The sequence below is a fragment of the Daucus carota genome, chromosome 8 (genome assembly GCF_001625215.2).
Source record: "Daucus carota subsp. sativus chromosome 8, DH1 v3.0, whole genome shotgun sequence".
In the NCBI taxonomy this organism is placed as follows: Eukaryota; Viridiplantae; Streptophyta; class Magnoliopsida; order Apiales; family Apiaceae; genus Daucus; species Daucus carota.
Window position 1 is genome coordinate 27,402,010 of NC_030388.2, and position 19,125 is coordinate 27,421,134.

The 19,125-nt window shown below is 32.6% G+C and overlaps 2 protein-coding genes across 2 annotated transcripts; both read left to right on the forward strand.

Moving 5' to 3' along the window:
* Positions 1 to 13,344: 13,344 nt before the first annotated feature.
* LOC108197774 (S-adenosylmethionine decarboxylase proenzyme 4) lies at positions 13,345 to 15,191 on the forward strand. Its single transcript, XM_017365471.2, has one exon. The coding sequence runs from the start codon at positions 13,733 to 13,735 to the stop codon at positions 14,762 to 14,764; it is 1,032 nt and encodes a 343-aa protein (XP_017220960.1). The 5' UTR covers positions 13,345 to 13,732; the 3' UTR covers positions 14,765 to 15,191.
* A 1,885-nt stretch (positions 15,192 to 17,076) lies between these two features.
* LOC108199521 (putative F-box/LRR-repeat protein 23) lies at positions 17,077 to 19,109 on the forward strand. The gene is made up of 2 exons (XM_017367361.2): positions 17,077 to 17,927; positions 18,428 to 19,109. Exons 1-2 carry the CDS (start codon positions 17,434 to 17,436, stop codon positions 19,005 to 19,007), a joined length of 1,074 nt encoding a protein of 357 aa, XP_017222850.1. The 5' UTR covers positions 17,077 to 17,433; the 3' UTR covers positions 19,008 to 19,109.
* The last annotated feature ends 16 nt before the right edge of the window (positions 19,110 to 19,125 follow it).

The following is a 19,125-nucleotide window of genomic DNA, read 5'->3' on the forward strand; positions in this document are numbered from 1 at the left end:
TAAATATCTTACTAATTAGAATTAAAATACTATTCATATTTTCTAAGATTCTCTTAATATCTTTATTAAGATAGGAGTATAGGCAAAAGTCACTTGAGTTTGTTACTTTTTGCAAACGTAATTCTCATAATTCATACAGATATTTCAAGTTACAGATCAATAAATTCGATTTGTTAAAGACGTAATTAATGCCCTATTAACTACGACTATGGTCAGTTGCTTTTTTTTTTTTTATCACGGAGGAGTACAACCACTCTTCTGGAACTTTATATGCAACCCTAAACGTTCATATTTTAAAAATGGCATATGTACAACTATTCCAAAATGGCATATGAATTGGTGTTCTTTCCAAAATGGCATATGAAGACCAACAACAATTGCTGATCGCTGAATAATGTTCGCCATTTTTTTCTGATTCATGTAAAATGTGTTCTTTTTAAAAGGAGATTCTATTATTCTTACAATATTATAAATTCCGGAAAAGATTCTTTTGTATTTATAAAAACGTAAACTATTTTTTTATTTAAGATTGTATTATTTAGTCTATCAATATGAACTCTGTTAAAGATTCTCTCAATTAGTCTAATGAAGATTCGAATAAGAATTCAATTAATTAAATCTAGATAGTGTATATTTGTAAACGAAGTAATCCCTTGCTCTCCTTTGTTCAAGTACTCACTTTGACCTTTTTCACTCAAATCTAGATGTTTTGTCCACATATTTAGAATTAATATTTTTTGATTTTCATTTTTAAAAAAAAATATATGTGTCGTTTATTTTAGTACACAAAAAACAGTCGACCGGGATGCAAAGAATATCTGCAAGAATCCACTGATCAAAATTCTCACCAAGACATTGTAATAGATACACACAACATTTATATTTGAAGCATTGATCCAAATCACCAGAATAAGACAGAATCTTCAAAGACACATAAGGTGTTCTGGAACCCTGTATTAGAACATTGGCGAGAACAATGAGAAAGTTCAATTTAAATTCCAAGTTAACCAATTCCGATGATTTGAAAGCATCACATATAACTTCCGTAGAAATCTTATGAGGATACATATAATCTTTGAATTGTGATCTCCAAACATCTGTATACTCTGTATTGTAAGAATTCTCAAACATTAACTCCCCTTCGGTAAGCCAAGTACATTCTGGACATCATCCTATGAAAAGTTTATAATATTTTCACCAATTGAAATGCTTGAATCGATTGGATTGTAAGACTTTGAAATCAAAAAACTCAAAGGTTGAGGGTACTCCTTGATGTTGAAAAGTAGAACCTTTTCGAATCCAGTATTAACAAACCCATTGCCTTTGTGCATCCGAAAGATTGTCCAAGATTCTCTTTAAAAAGATAGGTTTGACTCGAACCAATAAATGGCCGGTGTTCTCATGGAGATTCTTCTCCGCCATTATATCTCTGAAAATGAAGCGAGGCTATTTAGCGATAGTTTGAGGAATACAAGAGTCACAACAATTAAATTGTATGAAGAAGATTTATGATCGATAAGAATGATATGTCGTACAAACCTTTGATTGATGAATCACAGTTTTTACACGACCTGGTAGCTTTCTCCTGTTCTAGTGGTTCTTCATGACAATGTATATATATAATGATCTGATATGTAATGATTTGTGATTAATTTGTGTGCTTTGATTGGATTTTGGCATATACCAAAATTAAAAGATTTCTAGTTAATCAAAAATAGATTCCTTATGATTTTGCCCCTGTGTGTGTTAGATTGTGATATTTTTTTGATTGAATTCAATTTGGGAAATAATTATATATGACAAAAATAATCAACGGCATCTAAGAGGGTTCCTCAGTTTTCTTGATAATTTGGTTTTCTCTGGAACCTCACTCTATTTACGCAGAGCAAAACTAAATTTTGCTGGGTTTTCAGATTAGGATATCGTGTTTCTTGAAGTAAAGACCGTTATTGTGCTAGGTTTCAATAAGGTTGAATATATTTAAGTTAAGTTGTAAATAATATTCGATATTTTTTTTTGAAGCAGTAATATCCGATGCTGCTTTAATCTATTTTTTCAGTTTGTCTTTAATTTGTGAATTTTTAATGTCAAACATAAAAATTGTCTTTTATTAGTTCAAATATGTTGGAAAGAAGTTAATAACGTATTAGAAATATCATTATTAAAAATTAAATTTGTCTTGTTTGAAATTCGAACTTATTAGAATGAATTTTTATAAATAATAGTAAATACAATATTAAAATATATTTAATGGAAATAAGTTTCCAAATAATAGAAACTACAATATTATCTTCAATTTAGGTAAGCGTTCATATGTTCATAAAAGAACTTGTATAGAACATCGAGATCAGGACCGTGGAGATTGTTTTTTCATTGATCGTCATTATGATAAGAACCATTGTTACTCAAAAAAAAAAAAGAAAAAATAAGAACCATTGAAATCGTAAAAGAATAGCCACAATTCTATCCGCTCTCATCATGGTCTATCACATGCTTGACTCTCGTATTTCTATGAAATTTTTCTCTGGCTTTCTCAGAAATTAAGAGCAGGAAGTTTACTTTTTCAAATTTCTTACCCTTATTTTTATCCAATATACACTGCATGTGCAAAATCAATCTGGTAATCTTTGACTAATTCAAAAACAAGATGAAAGGTCTCTGATATAAACTATCAGTTAACAAACTTTTAATTAACTCTTATAATAATTAATTAACATTTCACAACATTTCTTTATCGTTTTCACAACTTTTTTTTACTGTTTACAATATTTCTTTACCGTTACACAATATTATCTATAATACTATTAGCGTTTTGTTTTTTTTCTCAAATCTAGTACAATACCTTACTCGGAAAGCTATTGCAAAATTAGTTATGATATATTAATTTTTCACTTACAAAATCAGTGCAATAATAATTACATATGTTATGTAATACTAAACGTATTTCCTATTTAAGTAGAGAGCAATGACAAAATGTCTGTTGGAAGACCTTTTGTTTAATGTCCAGTAGCCACTGCATTTGCTAAATCTCTCTTGTAATTTTCAATTGTTGTAGGAATCAAAGCAAAGGATTTTGATGCCAATTAGTTAGCTATGCCAAAATAATCTTACTCCGAAATTTTACCATAAACATATATTATGTGTTTTGCATGCATGAATTAAAGTACTTTTGATTGGAGTACTTTCTCTTAGCTGCCTCCAAAATCCAGCAGTGGCTTTGATCTCGTTAAAGTATAGTTTGTTCATATCTCACATCAATAAGTCTGATATATAGCTCTTTTGTTGTCCAAATAAATTAGTTTATCACCAATCTAATTGCAAGACCATAGACTGTGAAGAGTGACACTTCCACAAGCTTGAAAGGTAATAACCAATTCATACTCCAGAGGCATGTTAGACGAAACGAAGGACTGTTTGCAAAAACAAGAGAAAAAAAACAAAACATTAATTAATTCTTGTGATGATTACACATTTATCTAAGTTAATTTCAATTTAATATCTGTATGATTACTAAAATTTTTGATTTTATTAAGATATATTTTCACCATTTTAACATCCAGCCAGATAGATCATCTCTGAAATATATTTATTTAATTTTGAATAGAATGTGTGTAAAGAAATCTCCTAAACATGTCCAAGTGCTTACATGTTTGCATGTTTCTACAATAAATTTGACATACATGTTAAAAGAAAAGAAGACACAGTGAAAATTGAAATAAATAAAAACTCATATTTTCCATTTGATCTTAATTCCATTCATTTGAATGGCACTACACTGAAGTTTTCCATGACCGGTGCAACGCTTTGTGTAGTTGCATGAGAAGGGAGGTTTGACATAAATTGGAATACTGATCAATAATATATCCTAAAAATATGTGCAAGAGAGTTAAATCCAGTAAAAATATAAAACAAAGATGATATGATGAATAATTACTGAATATTAATGTTATTACATATTAAAAGAGTAATATGCACCCTAATGTTATTACCATTCAAACAAAGCGTTTTTTCGATTTGGTCCCAAACAAAATTTCTTGTCAGTATGCACTCTAATGTTTAAAAAGCGCTTCAATATGCATCATTTTGACTATTTTCCGTTAAGTTGACTGTTAAAATTAACGGCCGCAAGTAGGGGTGTTCATGGGTCAGGTTGGGTCGGTTTTACCTGAAACCCTAACCCAACCCATTATGTTCGGTTTTAATAAATTCTAACCCAATTAAACTTCGGTTTATATTTTTTCGGTTTGGGTTGGTTAGAATTTAGTTCGGTTTGGTTCGGGTTGGGTCGGCTAGAATACGTTTTTATTTTCTACGGTTATATTATTTATTTGGGTCGGTTAGAATATGTGTGTTCGGATTGATAATGCCGTAATTTTTGGTTAACTACAGAGTAAGCCTCCATCAATCTCTCCTGTTCCGCTATAAAATAGAATAACAAATACATATTTCAACAATTCTAGTGCCATGTACACTAAAATACATAAACTCATATAAATATGTGTGTGTTTTCAAAAATAGATGATAGACTCTGAAGTTTCAAAAATAGATAATATCGATTATGAAGTTTTGAAAATAGATAATAAATAATATAAGTGTCCTATATTCTTTGTAAATTATATCAAAGTAGAGATGTAGTGCATAATTAAATGTCGGGTTGAGTTGGGTTGGTTAAAAGTTAATAAAACCTTAACCCAACCCATTTAATTCGGTTTTTTTATATTTTCAACCCAATTAGTTTTCGATTTTATTTTTTTCGGGTTGGTTAGAGTCAGGTAGGGTCGGTTAGGTCGGGTTTTGAAACCCATGAACACCCCTAGCTGCAGGGGTAAAATAGTAATTCAGTAGATTTCATTCTACTGATTTTTTCCATACAAAATTATTATTTAACTCCTATAGTTTTTAATTTTAACAGTCAACTTGACGGAAAATGGTCAAAAGGATGCATATAGCGCTTTTTAAACATTAAGGTGCATATTGACAAGAAATTTTGTTTGGAACCAAATCGAAAAAACGCTTAAATTTGTGGGGTGCAAACTGTAAATTACTCTAAAACATATTGTTTAGTAAAAGAGAGACATCGAGATAACTTAAGTCACATTAATAATTAAGATGATGATTGGAAACACATGATTAAATTTTTTATAATTATTTTATTTATGCTTCATCGAGATTGAAAATCAGATTTCTATATATAATACAGTAAGTTTTCTTAATACTCCGTAGTATCTTTAGCTTGTTTTCGGTCAGGAAGAATCCACATACGAAAATGATTTCATTTATTAGAACACGATCAAGAGTGAGACCAGGGCCGTCTGTGAGAATTTTGGGGCCCTGTGCTAAAATATGAATTAGGCCCCAAATATTAAAAAAAATATGTATATTATAAAAATAAATAAATAATAAAAATATTATTTTTTTATAAAATTAAAACAAGTCACTTAAAATAAGATAAATAATGTTATTAAATAATCAGTAATTCCAGTATTTTAAACAAAATTTATATATGAATTTATTTGAGATATATCTATATTTCATTGAAAAGAATGAAATTTATAGTACATATGAAAAAATATCATATGTAAAAAACATTATGAAAACATTTAATAAAAGAGTAATTAATATAAAAAAAGTAAAGATACAACACAAAAGAATTTAAAATGCAAATAGACATAATAAACTAATCTATCAGATTATGTAATTATTTATCTATAAATAAATAGAATGAAAATAAATATAAAATTTTTAATTTTCAATTTCATTCTCTAAATTTTTTTATTAAATAAAACATTAATTTCTAAATTTTGAGGCCCCTATAGCTTTGGGGCCCTGTGCCGTCGCCCACCTTGCACGTCTCAAAAACCGGCCCTGAGTGAGACAAGTATGTGTTTTAACTTTTAACCCATTTTGACCACCCTCCTACTTCTTTTAAGTTATCGCTCAGAGCAACTCCAATGCATTGCTATACTTGGTTCTATTGCTATATTATAGCATCAAAAGCAAAAAAACTCAACTCCAAAGGGGTGCTATATTTGGATGCATCCATGCATAGATGCATCCTTGGTTCTATATTTGAAACCAAGGATGGATCCATCCATGTTGCCACATCATCAATAACTATAAATTGGAGGGAATGTAGTTATATTAATTATTGCACTATATTTATGTTCAACTACTATTCCAGCTACTATCTCATCTGTACATTATTTCTACACTGACTTGCTATAAATTAGTTCACTATCTATGTTTCAATAAAATACTACAACATTCTTCTTTCTCAATATTTTCTCTCCAGTCCATGCACAAAAACCACTATGTCAGCAGCTAGAGGGAAATCTTTCACTTCCGAGCAAGATGAAGCCATCTGCCGAGCTTACTTGAGTGTCACTGAAGATCCAATAGTCGGTAACTCTCAGCCACGAAATCAGTTCTGGAATCGGGTGCTACTAGGGTATGTAGAAAAAACAAGTGACAATCAACGAACTGAGGCAAGCATGAAATCACGTTGGCAAATAATTCAGAAGTGCTGCAACTAGTTATAGAACTGATTAAATTTGAAACTAGTTATAGAACCTAGCATTGGAGTGCAAGTTATATTTTAGCACCAAAAATCACTTTTTGGTGCTATATTATAGCAATAGCAATAGAAATATAGCATCTAGCATTGTACTTGCTCTCATGTGTGATATTTATACACAGAAGGGCTAAGCCCATTCAAAAGTTTACATAAATACGTACATGGCCCAAAACCTGAAAGCCGGTTTCAAAATTAGGCTTCATGAACTCATTTTTAGCCCAATCCCACTTCTTCCTTTTCAAAGCAAAAAATCCCACTTTTTCAAGTTATCACTCGTACTATCAAGTCGTTTATAAATTTTATGAAACCTGATATATGTTTATAAAATTAGGTTTCATAAAGATTGTAATATTATAATTAATACATATTCCGTCCAAATTTATCGATTAAATGTGGACCATATCTTTCATCTTTCTAATTTTGTGATAAATTAAGTAGGTCGTATATGACATTATAAAATAAATATAATTTTATCGATATACATAGATTTATGATGTAACAATAAAAACATGAATTAAATAAAAAATCGATAACACATAAATCAGAAAAATATATTTTCCTTTTGTCAATAGATTAATCTATAATTTATTTGGAAAACATGCCAAAAGGTGATTAAGAAACTTAATCTATCGACTTATCAAATAACGATATGAATATTTTGAGTAGATTTATATTCGTATCTTTTCTAATTCCACCAGTTATATGCTGAGGATTTATATGATAGAGTTGAAAATGGTGATAGCCCAAAGCCCCCAATTTGTTAGAGTTTATGCTGTAGTTAAAAGGTCATGCTGCTATTTTTATATATAAATCTTTTGACTTGGGTTGTTATAGTTATAAAAATAAGTATAATATAGATAGCATGCTGAGATAGAAATTAATGTATGTGAGCATATTCTAGTACTGTACTCCCTCCGTCCCACAATACATGTCCCTTTGACTTTTTTCACGTAATTTGAGGTGCAAATAAAACATATGTCTATATATTATTATTCAAATTTTCTTTTTCTGAATAAAAATATGGATGTTATACTTTAATTCAGAAAAAGAAAATTTGAAAATAATGTATAGAAGTATGTTTTATTTGCACATCAAATTACGTGCAAAAAGTCAAAGAGACATGTATTGTGGGACGGAGGGAGTATATTGTATTTAACTCGCTTGATCATGCGTATTTGGACATTTCCTGTTTAAGTGCATGCTCTTAATATTAAACTCCCATGACTCAGATTATTATTAGTTAATTAATACTCCCTCCGTCCCTTTTTACATGTCCTTTTTGAAAAAAAATTTTGTCCCAAATTACTTGTCCACTTCTCTTTTCAAAGCAACTTTTTGTATGCTTTTTCAAAATGTAACAACTTCCAATGTTTGACTAGCATATAGTATATATACACAACTCTATCTAATTCATTACATTTATTAGGGATATGTATGAAAACAAGATATCCACCTAACATATTCGTTATTTTTTCAAAAGGGACAAGTAAAAAGGGACGGAGGGAGTATGTGTTTGCACATAGATAATGCAGGAATATGAGACGGCCAACACTTTGGTAGAGATGAACATCCAGTACTGTTGTAAAGTCCATATATGAATGACATTATTTAAAAATTCCGGTTAAATATTTTATTTAGCATCAACTTAAATTAAAACTAAGTTCAAATCAGTAAAGTTCATGAATGACATTTTTTTAACAATTTAGATCAGAAGTTAAGATTTTACTTAAATTCGATTTAAATTCGAAGCTTGTAAATTCAAGTGTCGCAAAATGATTTAAAGTATGTTAATCTTTCTGTTAAGTATTTAATTACAAGTATATTAAGCATAGTTTTTTTTTTTTTTTTTTTGAAACCATATTAAGCATAGTTGTAGCTGATCAGTTGATCAATCATCAAGAATTTATTAATTTTGTTTCCAATAATTTTAATAAACAATCTCAATTTAAAATATAAATTTCATTTCATTCCTTTTCATTTCATTTCAACTAAGCAATCCGAGTCCAAACTCTAACCTAATGTAATGAACTATCTAATATTTTTAACATAAGTTACATATTCTATGTACATACAACAACTATCCCCCTGTTCGAAAATCGCAGTACTTATTTATGCTTTTCAGAAGAAAAAGAGTTGAAGAGGACGCGGAGGAAAGAAAATGATCACGTTACCATGTAGCAACAGATTGTGAAATGACAATTTTTTTTCACTACTGGACAAAAACAAGTGGTATTGATCATCAATTGCATGTTGTGAAATTAATTATTTAGCATGTTTTGTCGCATTAGACAGTTAGTATTCGATTCTTTGGAAGAGGCAAAATCGTGAGACTGGTCTTTTTTGAGACGTAAAAGAGTTCGAATATGACAATCATGTAGTACGCTAATTTTCCTCGGAGTATTTGCATAATGTATATGAGTAATTGTTATTACCTGTTAATAGAATTTGCCTGTTCAATAAATTATCTAACTTTTATTTTAATTATATAATATAAGTTTGAGCAATTAACTAATTTTGTAATGATTAAGTTGAACAATATTCTAATATCATACTCCCTCCATCTCCTTTTACATATCACTTTTCTAAATATTATATATCATAAGAAATTGTTGTTAAATATATAATTTTCTTGATAACTATAGTAAATTAAATTATGTTATGAGTACGTGTATATTTGTCAAAGACGGAAAACTATATTTCAATAACATATTAAGGATAATCAATCAAAATATTGTTTTGAAAAAAAGGAGATACAAATATTTAGACAATTTTTTTTAAATAATATAAAAAATGGGATAGAAGAAATATATGTTAACAAATATATCTAAATTTAATATAATCTGCTTTTACCTAGATTCCGAACATATGGATGTCAAGATATAATCATTAACATGTTCTTTTTTAATAATTCAATCATAAACTTTTTACATAACTAATTTTTTCGATATTATCCGAAAAATATTTCTATTATCCAGCATTTTTTTTTGCGGAATGTAGACCCTGTTTAGGGAGACTTCTTTTTTAAAATTTAAGAGCTTGTTTTTTTCTTTCAAAAACACATATTTATATATCGAATTTTCTATGGTGTGGTCAAGGGCACACAATAGTCATTAACATCTATGAGAATACTAGCTTTTGATTGGTGGATGGATAATAAATGTAAATGACCCCCCTGCATTCACATCAATTTCACCAATCAAAACAAGCTATTTTTATGAAAATTGGTGCTTATTGTGTGCTTTTGGGCACACATTAGAAAGACCGTTTATATATTTCTTCGAAAGAACAAAATTATATATATTTTTCTCTCGTAATAAACGCTTATTCTTGAAAAAGAAATGTAGTGACGTAATGGTGGCCCTGCTGCTTAGCATGACTAGCCGATGGACATAACAATAAATCGCTTTTTATATGCGTTTACCAACATCTGTAATGTCATCGTCAATGGGAATAATAAAATGGGAATAATAAAATGGATAAACTCAACTTGTCCACTTAGCGTGCTCTACTTAGCTGTCTGCGAATCCTAGTAGCAAGTAATTAGCCATAAGTAGCATAGCAATTATCAGGTGCAGCTAGTTAGCTAGTTCGGATTTTATTTTTGTCGAGGAACTAGGGCACATCACGGATCATGATAAGCGAGCCGGAGTGGGGACGCCACGGTGGTTGTCGGCCGGGGACAAATTGAACCTTTCGTGCGACCAATCATGAAGTTTGTGGTAACATAACAATAAGAGCTGAAATGGGTAAAGTTTGTAAAACCAATCAGGGCGTCTCCTGTGATCATTTCGCTAATCTTAATTTTTAGAAATGAACTCCTAATTTTTGAAGAAAATTATATTATTTATTTGGCCAAAGTAATTTTTTGAAATATTTTAATTTGAATGTTTGATAATTTGAAAAATTATAGTGTTTCTATAGAAAAATTATAGGAGAAAAATGGATATCGTAAACAAAATCAGCATTGAGGGTGTATTCAACTGAGATTTTAATCGATAGTTTTATATGAACTTGATTTTGTGCGAATTCTTGATAAAATGCCATAAAATTGATATAGATTCTTTAGAATTTAAGTATAACAGTTCAAAATATCAAGGATTTTGGTGAAATTTCACAAAACTTAAACTATATTAAGCAATACCACAAAATCTATAATTTTATGAAATCAAAAAAAGTTCATCATTAATTGAATACCATGATATTTTAATACATTTTAAAAAATCTCAAGTAAATATCATTAGATTTTTAACCATAATCTAAAATCTTAATTGATTAATACCACCAAATTTTGTAGTATAATTTAAAATCTCAATTGAATATCCAAAATTCTGATAATTTTTTAAAATTCGAGTTAAATACCCTCAAATTTGATGAATAAAAGATAATATTTTAAAATCTCAATTGAATACATTCATTAGACTTTGAACGACCAAGGCACTGCCCTCCGTAAGTTTGATTGTGGCTCGACGAGGACGTCGAGCATATAAGAGGGGTGTTTGTAACATCCCACATCGGTTACATAAAAAGAATATTTCGGTTTTTATAAGCACAATTAAACAATTAATGTATACCAATTTGCTCGCATTTTTGGGCCAACTTGTGGTGGGTTGTTGGGTCCGGTGTGCATATAGTTGTGGGCTTGAGATGTTATACTAGAATTTTTTAAAATTATTATACTTTTTTTAATTTTTTTCTTGGTCATGAATATATGAACTGGTTGTTCACTGTTCAAGAATTCTATGTTTCAGAAACAAGCGTTTCTGCTAACAAGTCAAGAAAAATGAAAGACTGTTTTATAAAAAAAAGTCCAGCTTCTCTTTTGCCAATCAAGGACGATGTCTCTCTTGTTTCCAAATTATCTTAGAACGTTAAAAATAGATTTGAACAGCGCATGCACCTCGACAAATTTTCATTAAAAGGAAGTACTAGTATGAAAGACACGTAAAAGTATAAGTGCAAGCACTGAGATGTACACTACCGAACAAAACAAGAACTTGAAAAAAAATCGAAGAGATGATGATGATGATAATGAAATGCATGAAGCATAAAAATGATTTCACGTACAGAAACAGATCACACCCCAGACACCAAATAATATATTCATGGGATATTCTCATTATTTAGCAGCCACGCCTGATTCCTTTTGTTTTATTATACGACACACAAGGACACATAATACATTTTATTAAACATTGAATCTCTTTGTGTTTTTGGGTTTCAATCTGGTTTTACGAGTGCTACACGAGATGATATTTCGGGCACGTCTGACTAACCCACCTGTCTACCTAATGTGCAACCTCATGTTTCTAACTATTCTCTTGTATATCAACAATTTTATATAAGAAAGGAAAATATGATAATTATAATTTATGATAATATATATCTATTCTTTACTACACAATAAAATATCCCGAATATACAGATTTTTTGGGACATGAAACACGATAGTAACGACACAATACAAATTTCTAATATCGTTTAAATTAATAATAACTTATAATCAAATCCCGAAAAATCTCATCAATATAAATTTATAGGTTTGATATTTTACCATAAATTTTATCAAACATCCAAAAAACTAATACTAATATCAGATACAGAATGTCAATATATCTCATCAATTGATCTTCATTTTGTGAAGTCGATAGTACAACAAAGTGAAATACAATTTTCTTAAAAGTTGGTACATATGGCAATTAATTTAAAATTTTAATATAAATAACTTTTTCTTTTCAAACATGTTTATAGATTCATTTGTTGAAAACCTCCCCAGATTTTCAAGAAAAGTGTATGAATTTTTTACATTATCTGATCAGGCCGCATATCACTGAGAAAAACGCTTTGTACTTCAAGCACTTTGTTTTTAACATTCTGATTTTCATCATCACGACCTTGGAATATACAAAATCATCGAGTGTCCTGATGAATTAAAATCCAGAACAGTGCTGCTGTTTTTATCTTTAAATTACTTTCAAAATTTGCATTAACTTTCTAAAATATTGAGGACTGAGCTTTCCGTTTTTAGTGTGCTCAACCTTGAGTGTGCAGACTCCTACAAATGGAAACAGAGTTTTTCCTCTTTTTCAAACTGTAATAATTTGTTTCATATATAATTAATTTTTCTTTATGCACTTCGCATTTATTTATTGCTGCAGCTAATTAGAGATTACTATATTCAATTATTAATCCCTGAAGCACTTTTTTAGTCTGACTTAAACTAATGCATTTATATAGTACATATACAAATCACTGGTTACAACTACGAGAATCACTGGTTGATATTAAGCACTGTTTTATTATATGAAATCTGCAATTTTTTTTATTTTTTTTTTACGTAGGAACCCGCAGTCTCTACCCTTCGGGTGCGTACAAGTAAACCCACGAGCTCATGTAATAGCCTGCAAACTACGTGAAGCAGGTAAACCGCAATTAACCAACAGACTGTGGTCTCCAAAAAAATCTACTTATCTCAAATGTCTGATAAATTGAATGGTGAGCAAAATGCCTCAGCCTCACCAATTTTTCTGGCTATTACATGTAGAAGAGATAAATCTGTCCTGGTTTCTCACAGTTGCAAACGTACCCAACCAAGAGAAAGTACGAAAACATGGAATATATGTAGGTAAACGAAAAAGCAATAACATATGAAGCTAGACGGCCACACATATAAACTAAAGTATAACAGAAAAGGTCAAGGCTTAAAGAGATATGTACACTACTAACAAAATACAAAATTGATTATATATGCCTGCTGCAATCATACTTGTTGGTTGCCTCATCTCCGCATGCCCCTCCCTCATCTCTCTCCCACCTATCTAATCCATCTCTCTCCATACTTCCGCATGCATGCTCGTTGTTATCTCTCTCCCTCTACTTTAATATTATTCTCTCTCCCATCTCTCTCTACTCTCTCTCCATTGCTATATAAACTCCCCTCTCCCTTGTATAATTCTTCCCCAACTCATCACTTTTCTTCTCCCCTCAACTAGCCACCTTCTTCTCACTATTTGCTAGTTCCGTGGTTCGAACTCAAGACCTTCCTTGGGAAGCCAAGAGCTCGAACCAGTACACCAACTCACGCACCACCTATTACTTACTCAAAACTAAGATATTATTATTATTGATTTATTGACATATCTATAATATTATATCAATTGAATGGCGGCTTCTGGTTTTGAAGGCATTGAGAAGCGCCTGGAGCTCCACTTCTCCGGCGACGACCCGATGACCGGAATCGGCCTTCGCCAACTCGACTTCCAAACCTTAGAGGAAATACTCCATGCGGTGCAGTGCACCGTAGTCTCATCCGTCGGAAATCACTTCTTCGACTCATACGTTCTCTCCGAATCAAGCCTATTTGTGTATCCTCACAAGATCATAATCAAGACTTGCGGAACCACTCAGCTCCTAAAATCTGTCCGTCCGTTAATTCACTACTCTTCAATTCTAGGTCTTTCACTCTCGTGCTGCAAATACTCTCGAGGAAGCTTCATATTCCCCAAATCCCAGCCGTACCCTCACACGAGCTTTGAACAAGAAGTTGTCTACTTGCAAAACGTACTACCCAAGAAACTTTGCTACAAGAAGGCTTCCCTCATGCCGTCAAAGCTAGCTACGCATGCATGGCATGTTTTTTCAGCTACCGATGAAGCGCATTTAATTTTCATGCAAGAGCCTAGTCCATGCACAAATTTTACGTTCGAGATTTGCATGACGGAGCTCGATAGTGTTCTGGCCGGAAAGTTTTTCCGGGGACCTAATGATGGGAAGACCGGAGACTCGGCCGGAAAATTGATGACGGAGATGACGGGGATTGGGAAAATAAACCCTAGAGCTCACATTTGTGATTTTGCATTTGATCCATGTGGGTACTCAATGAACGGGCTCGACGGGGAAAAGTACTCAACCATTCATGTAACGCCGGAAGAAGGGTTCAGCTACGCGAGCTTCGAGTGCGTGGGGTCCGTTTGTGAAGGCGGCGGCTACATCGGAGATGTTTTAAAGAAGGTGGTGCAAGTTTTCCGGCCGGGGACTATGTCGGTGTCGACGACATGCAACAGCCGGGAGGTGGCTGCGCGTGTGGCGAAGGCGGTGGAGCAAGTGGGGATGAACTGCCGGAGTTGTACCGTCGATGAGTTTCCGGCCGCCGGGACTGTGGTCTTCCAAACCTTCACCACTCGTCGGACATAAATTACGTGGGCCGGGTTTTTAGGGTTTTAGATTTGGAAATTTTATTTAATGGTGATGCATGGATGATGGATGACTCGTAGAAAAAGATTATTAAATTTAAAAGGGTGCACGGTAATTATGATTATTATATTTTTAAGTGTTAATTAAGAAATTAATTAGGGATGAACTATGGGAAATATGTGGGGTGGGTTGATCATAATATTGTACCCCGCTTAGGTTTGCCACGCTTGAGATTTTGAGAAGATGTTTTATGTAACATCTGTAATATTGCTTAATTGGTAGTGGGGGTTGGGGGGCAGAAAAGTGTTTTATCATCCTATTCGATTATCTCTTATTTTTCTCTTGTCTAGTGTGATTGATGATCGATCAAGTCTATATCAATTTGTTGCTTCACTTTGTTTATCACATACGTAGCTTTCATCTTTTATTTGTACTAGCCTTTAACCCGTGCGAAGCACGGGCGGGTATAGAATTCATAATTTATTAATTATAATTTAAATTTTAACATCATCTTATTAGTATTTTATTATTAATGAATTAGATTTTAACCAGATTATATTTACCAACTGATTACATGTTTTGGACGACTATGAATTATACCAATATCGGTTTATTATAATATAGTATATAAATAATATATATATTATATTTAAAAGAACAATGGTGGAGTTTTTTTATCTTGTATTACATCACAAGTGTTTGTAATTTGAACGGTATAAAACTCTTTAATATTATAAGAGCAAGAGAAGTCTACATGCGACCGACTTGTAGTTATAAAGGAGATGATCAAACCAAAATTTTGTACGACTACAAATTAAACTTATGTTGGCTTATTATATTATAATAATATAGATAGTATAGATTGGATGAATTAACCTTTCCTAGACGGTTGATCGATCACATTAGCATATTTTTTACAATTAGGACATTTTTAATTTATTCTACTCGATCTGATTGGGAGATTTTTTTGGGGGGTATTTGTACACTCCTGACTTGACTCACTTCTAAAATTGATCGATTTATGCATGGATGTATTGTTTTAGAATATGATTCTGCCTCCTAACATCACGTTGTATTTGGTCGGGGTGAATGATTACGGAAGGAATAGAATAAAAAATAAACTATCTTATGCCCAATTTTTTAAAAAATTTCATTGCTTCCTCTATTCCATTCCTTACATCATATCACACCTCCAATTTGAGATGGAATGCTCCATTCTCTCCTATCCTCAATTTCTTATCAAATCTCATCATAGCAATTTTGCACTCTCTCAATTTTTTCTCAAAACTTTCTTTCTATCTCTATTAGTTTCAAGTATTTTTACTCATTCCATTCCATTCTGTCCAACCAAACACAATCGAGGTTTTAGGAGAATTGGTCACTTAACATGATATCAGAGTTTAGGCTCGCGAAAGACTCGAGTTCGACTCTCGTGACCCCTGATAATCTCATAATTTATTAAGAATACGAAGGGCCCGTGATCCACTCTCTTTCGAGTGAGGGGAATGTTAAAATATGATCATGTAAACCCTCCTCCTAACACCTCCAGATTTTAGCAGAATTGGTCACTTAACATGGTATTAGAGCTTAGTCCGCGGGTTCGACTCCCTGTGACCCCCAATCCAATGTTCATTTTTGAAAAATGTATGATTTTTTTGGCAGTAGTTGCCCTCAAAGAAGACCCTCTCTTTACTGTACTACTCCAAAATGCGATAAGCAGTTGCAGGCTCTTGCTTTGCTATGGCAAAAACCATGCCCGGATTAACTCGTCTTCAACTCCAGCTTGTAACGAGAGGATGACATGTTTACTGGTTTATAGTTATCAATGTCATGAATATTTTGATCTTCGTCATTGTCATGGCCTCTATGACATATTTGAAGATGAACCTTGTCTTAAACCAAAACTTCGACAACAAATAAAGCATATATGTGAATTTCCCAGAGAATTCAACACAAGACGACTAATATGGATTCAGTGATAATTTTCATACTTCTGATCATGGATGTATTGACACAGTGATATATATTTCTAATTACTTGACAGATCATGACAATCGACATTGATTAATATACTTTATTAATTTCCTAAACCAATTTTTCTCCGTCTCATTTTCATTGTTATTATATGTAGTGCGTTCTTTTCGATATTCAGATACCATTGATATTCATCCTTTGATACAACTGAACAAAACTCTACCTTGTAATAATAACCGATCGAAGAACAAGAGAACAAGAAATTATATTTAACGAGAGCAATTATTACACCCTACTCAATTGATGATAGGTCCATTAAAGCCTCGTCAAAACTCTCAACATGACTTGGACAAGTCCATTAAAGCCTCGTCAAGACTCTCAACATGTCTTGGACAGGCTCCAAACAGTATTAAAAGTCAAAACTTGACTCCGTCACAGTCCTACGTTCCATCTCAACCCTACTAGGTTTCACCCCAGACTCCATCTAGATCCATCTCAGGGTCCAATCCCAGCCTCCAAACCTTTCCCTTGATTTGTATTGGAGTCGGCCCAATACAAGATGTGCTCATTAATGATCACATTTTTTTGGATGATCGATGCCCTAATGAGAAAAAATATAAAACAATAACAAAGAAAAACGATCACAAAAACTCCATATATACAAACCAAAGCCCCTTAAACAGCCACGTACCAGCATGGATTTCAGACGAGCACTTCTCAAAGGCTCAAACCGAGTCCCTGTCCCTTCTCCGTCTCTCAAAACCAATCACAGACAACCCAGAAATCAAACAAGATCTTCCAAGCCCAATCTCCTAAAAGACCCCAAGGCGGAGCAGAATAATCGGGACTGGCAAGATCTTCCTCCGGACTTAATGCTGTCAATCCTGCAGCGCCTACACTGGTATGATGTGGTGATGAACGCCAAAAAGGTGTGCAAATACTGGCTCACGCTCTGCAAAGACCCGGCTCTGTGGCGAATTGTCGATATTCGAGATGATATATTGCTTAAAAAACTCTGGGAGAAAAAGAAGTCTGTGCAACACAACAAGGCCAAGCCTAGTGATCAAGAGTTGGAAAAGTTTTACCAGAAGATGAGTATGCTTGTTGTAGACTTGAGCCGTGGAAACTTGCTTCAGTTGTGTATCCAGAATCATGGCTCCGATTATCTGCTTCAGTATATCTACCACCGGTAATAAGTATAATAATATCATTGCATATTTTTCAAGTTGCAGAAATTATTTTCAAAAATACGGGGCTACCTCATTCGCAACGCCACTAAACCTGAAAATCGACTGTGTTGCAGTCTCAATTATAACTTCAACCGTATTTTTGACAATAAATTTGAAATAGTGGGTATTTTTGCAAAATTCACTATTTTCAATAGTAGCGGTTTATCTCTTGGTCGTTTTTCTTAGTACAAATGCAGTGCTTGTTTGGACAAGACGACTTCCAGCTTTTTTCGATAAGAAGCCGGCTTTTACGTTTCCTAATCCGTTTGTGTAAAAAGCCAAGAAGATGAGAATGCTAGTTTTTATTTCAGAACTTCTACTTCTATCCCAAACAGTTTAATCATTTGTGAATCTTAATTTATTCTCACTTCAGCTCCATTTTTTTTTGAGTTTACCCAAATGGTTCCGTAATCTCATGTCTATGCTAATCCATTTAACTTCTTTTTTCCTCTGCTTTCAGATCAAGTCAGCTCAAATGTTTACAACTGGAAAATTGCTTTGTGGGCGATTATTATTATTGTTATACCCGAGGATATAATCCCTATATTTCATCTGAAGGACTGATCCAGATGTTAAAAAACCTACCCTTATTGGAAGAACTGCATCTTTTTTACACCAGGATCTCCGGAGAAGGGATAGAAGTTGCTGGTCGCTGCTGCCCAAACCTCAAGTCATTTACATGGACTACCAGACAAGATAACAGGGACATTCCTCCTGAAGAGTGTGACGAAGAGGCTCTTGCTATTGCGGAAAACATGCCTGGATTACAGCACCTGCAACTCATTGGAAATGGGATAACAATTACTGGTATAATGGCCATTATCAATAGCTGTCATGATCTTGAATATCTTGATCTCCGACAGTGTTGTTGCCTCTGGGAAGCACTTGAAGATCCTTCTGTTGAAAAAAAACTGTGTCAACAAATTAAGCATGTGAGGTTCCCGGAGGATAGCCTGCAACGCAGGATTGATGTTTATGATGGACTATTTTACAGTGATTATTATTCCGACTTACCAAGTCCAAGGTCTTTTCAAGTTTAGAAGGTGTTGTTATAAACAAAGGTTACAATCGTAACTATTACAATGTCCCAAATTCCACATAATGCTGAGCATTTTTACTGAAGTAATACTAATGCGCCTCAAATTTTTTCATAACTAT

What these genes read in the sequence shown, in the direction of transcription:
- LOC108197774 (XM_017365471.2), top strand. Translation starts at nt 13,733, where the DNA reads ATGGCGGCTTCTGGTTTTGAAGGCATTGAGAAGCGCCTGGAGCTCCAC.
- LOC108199521 (XM_017367361.2), top strand. Translation starts at nt 17,434, where the DNA reads ATGGATTTCAGACGAGCACTTCTCAAAGGCTCAAACCGAGTCCCTGTC. An exon ending in CTTCAGTATATCTACCACCG is followed by an intron (nt 17,928 to 18,427) that starts GTAATAAGTATA and finishes CTCTGCTTTCAG; the next exon opens with ATCAAGTCAGCTCAAATGTT.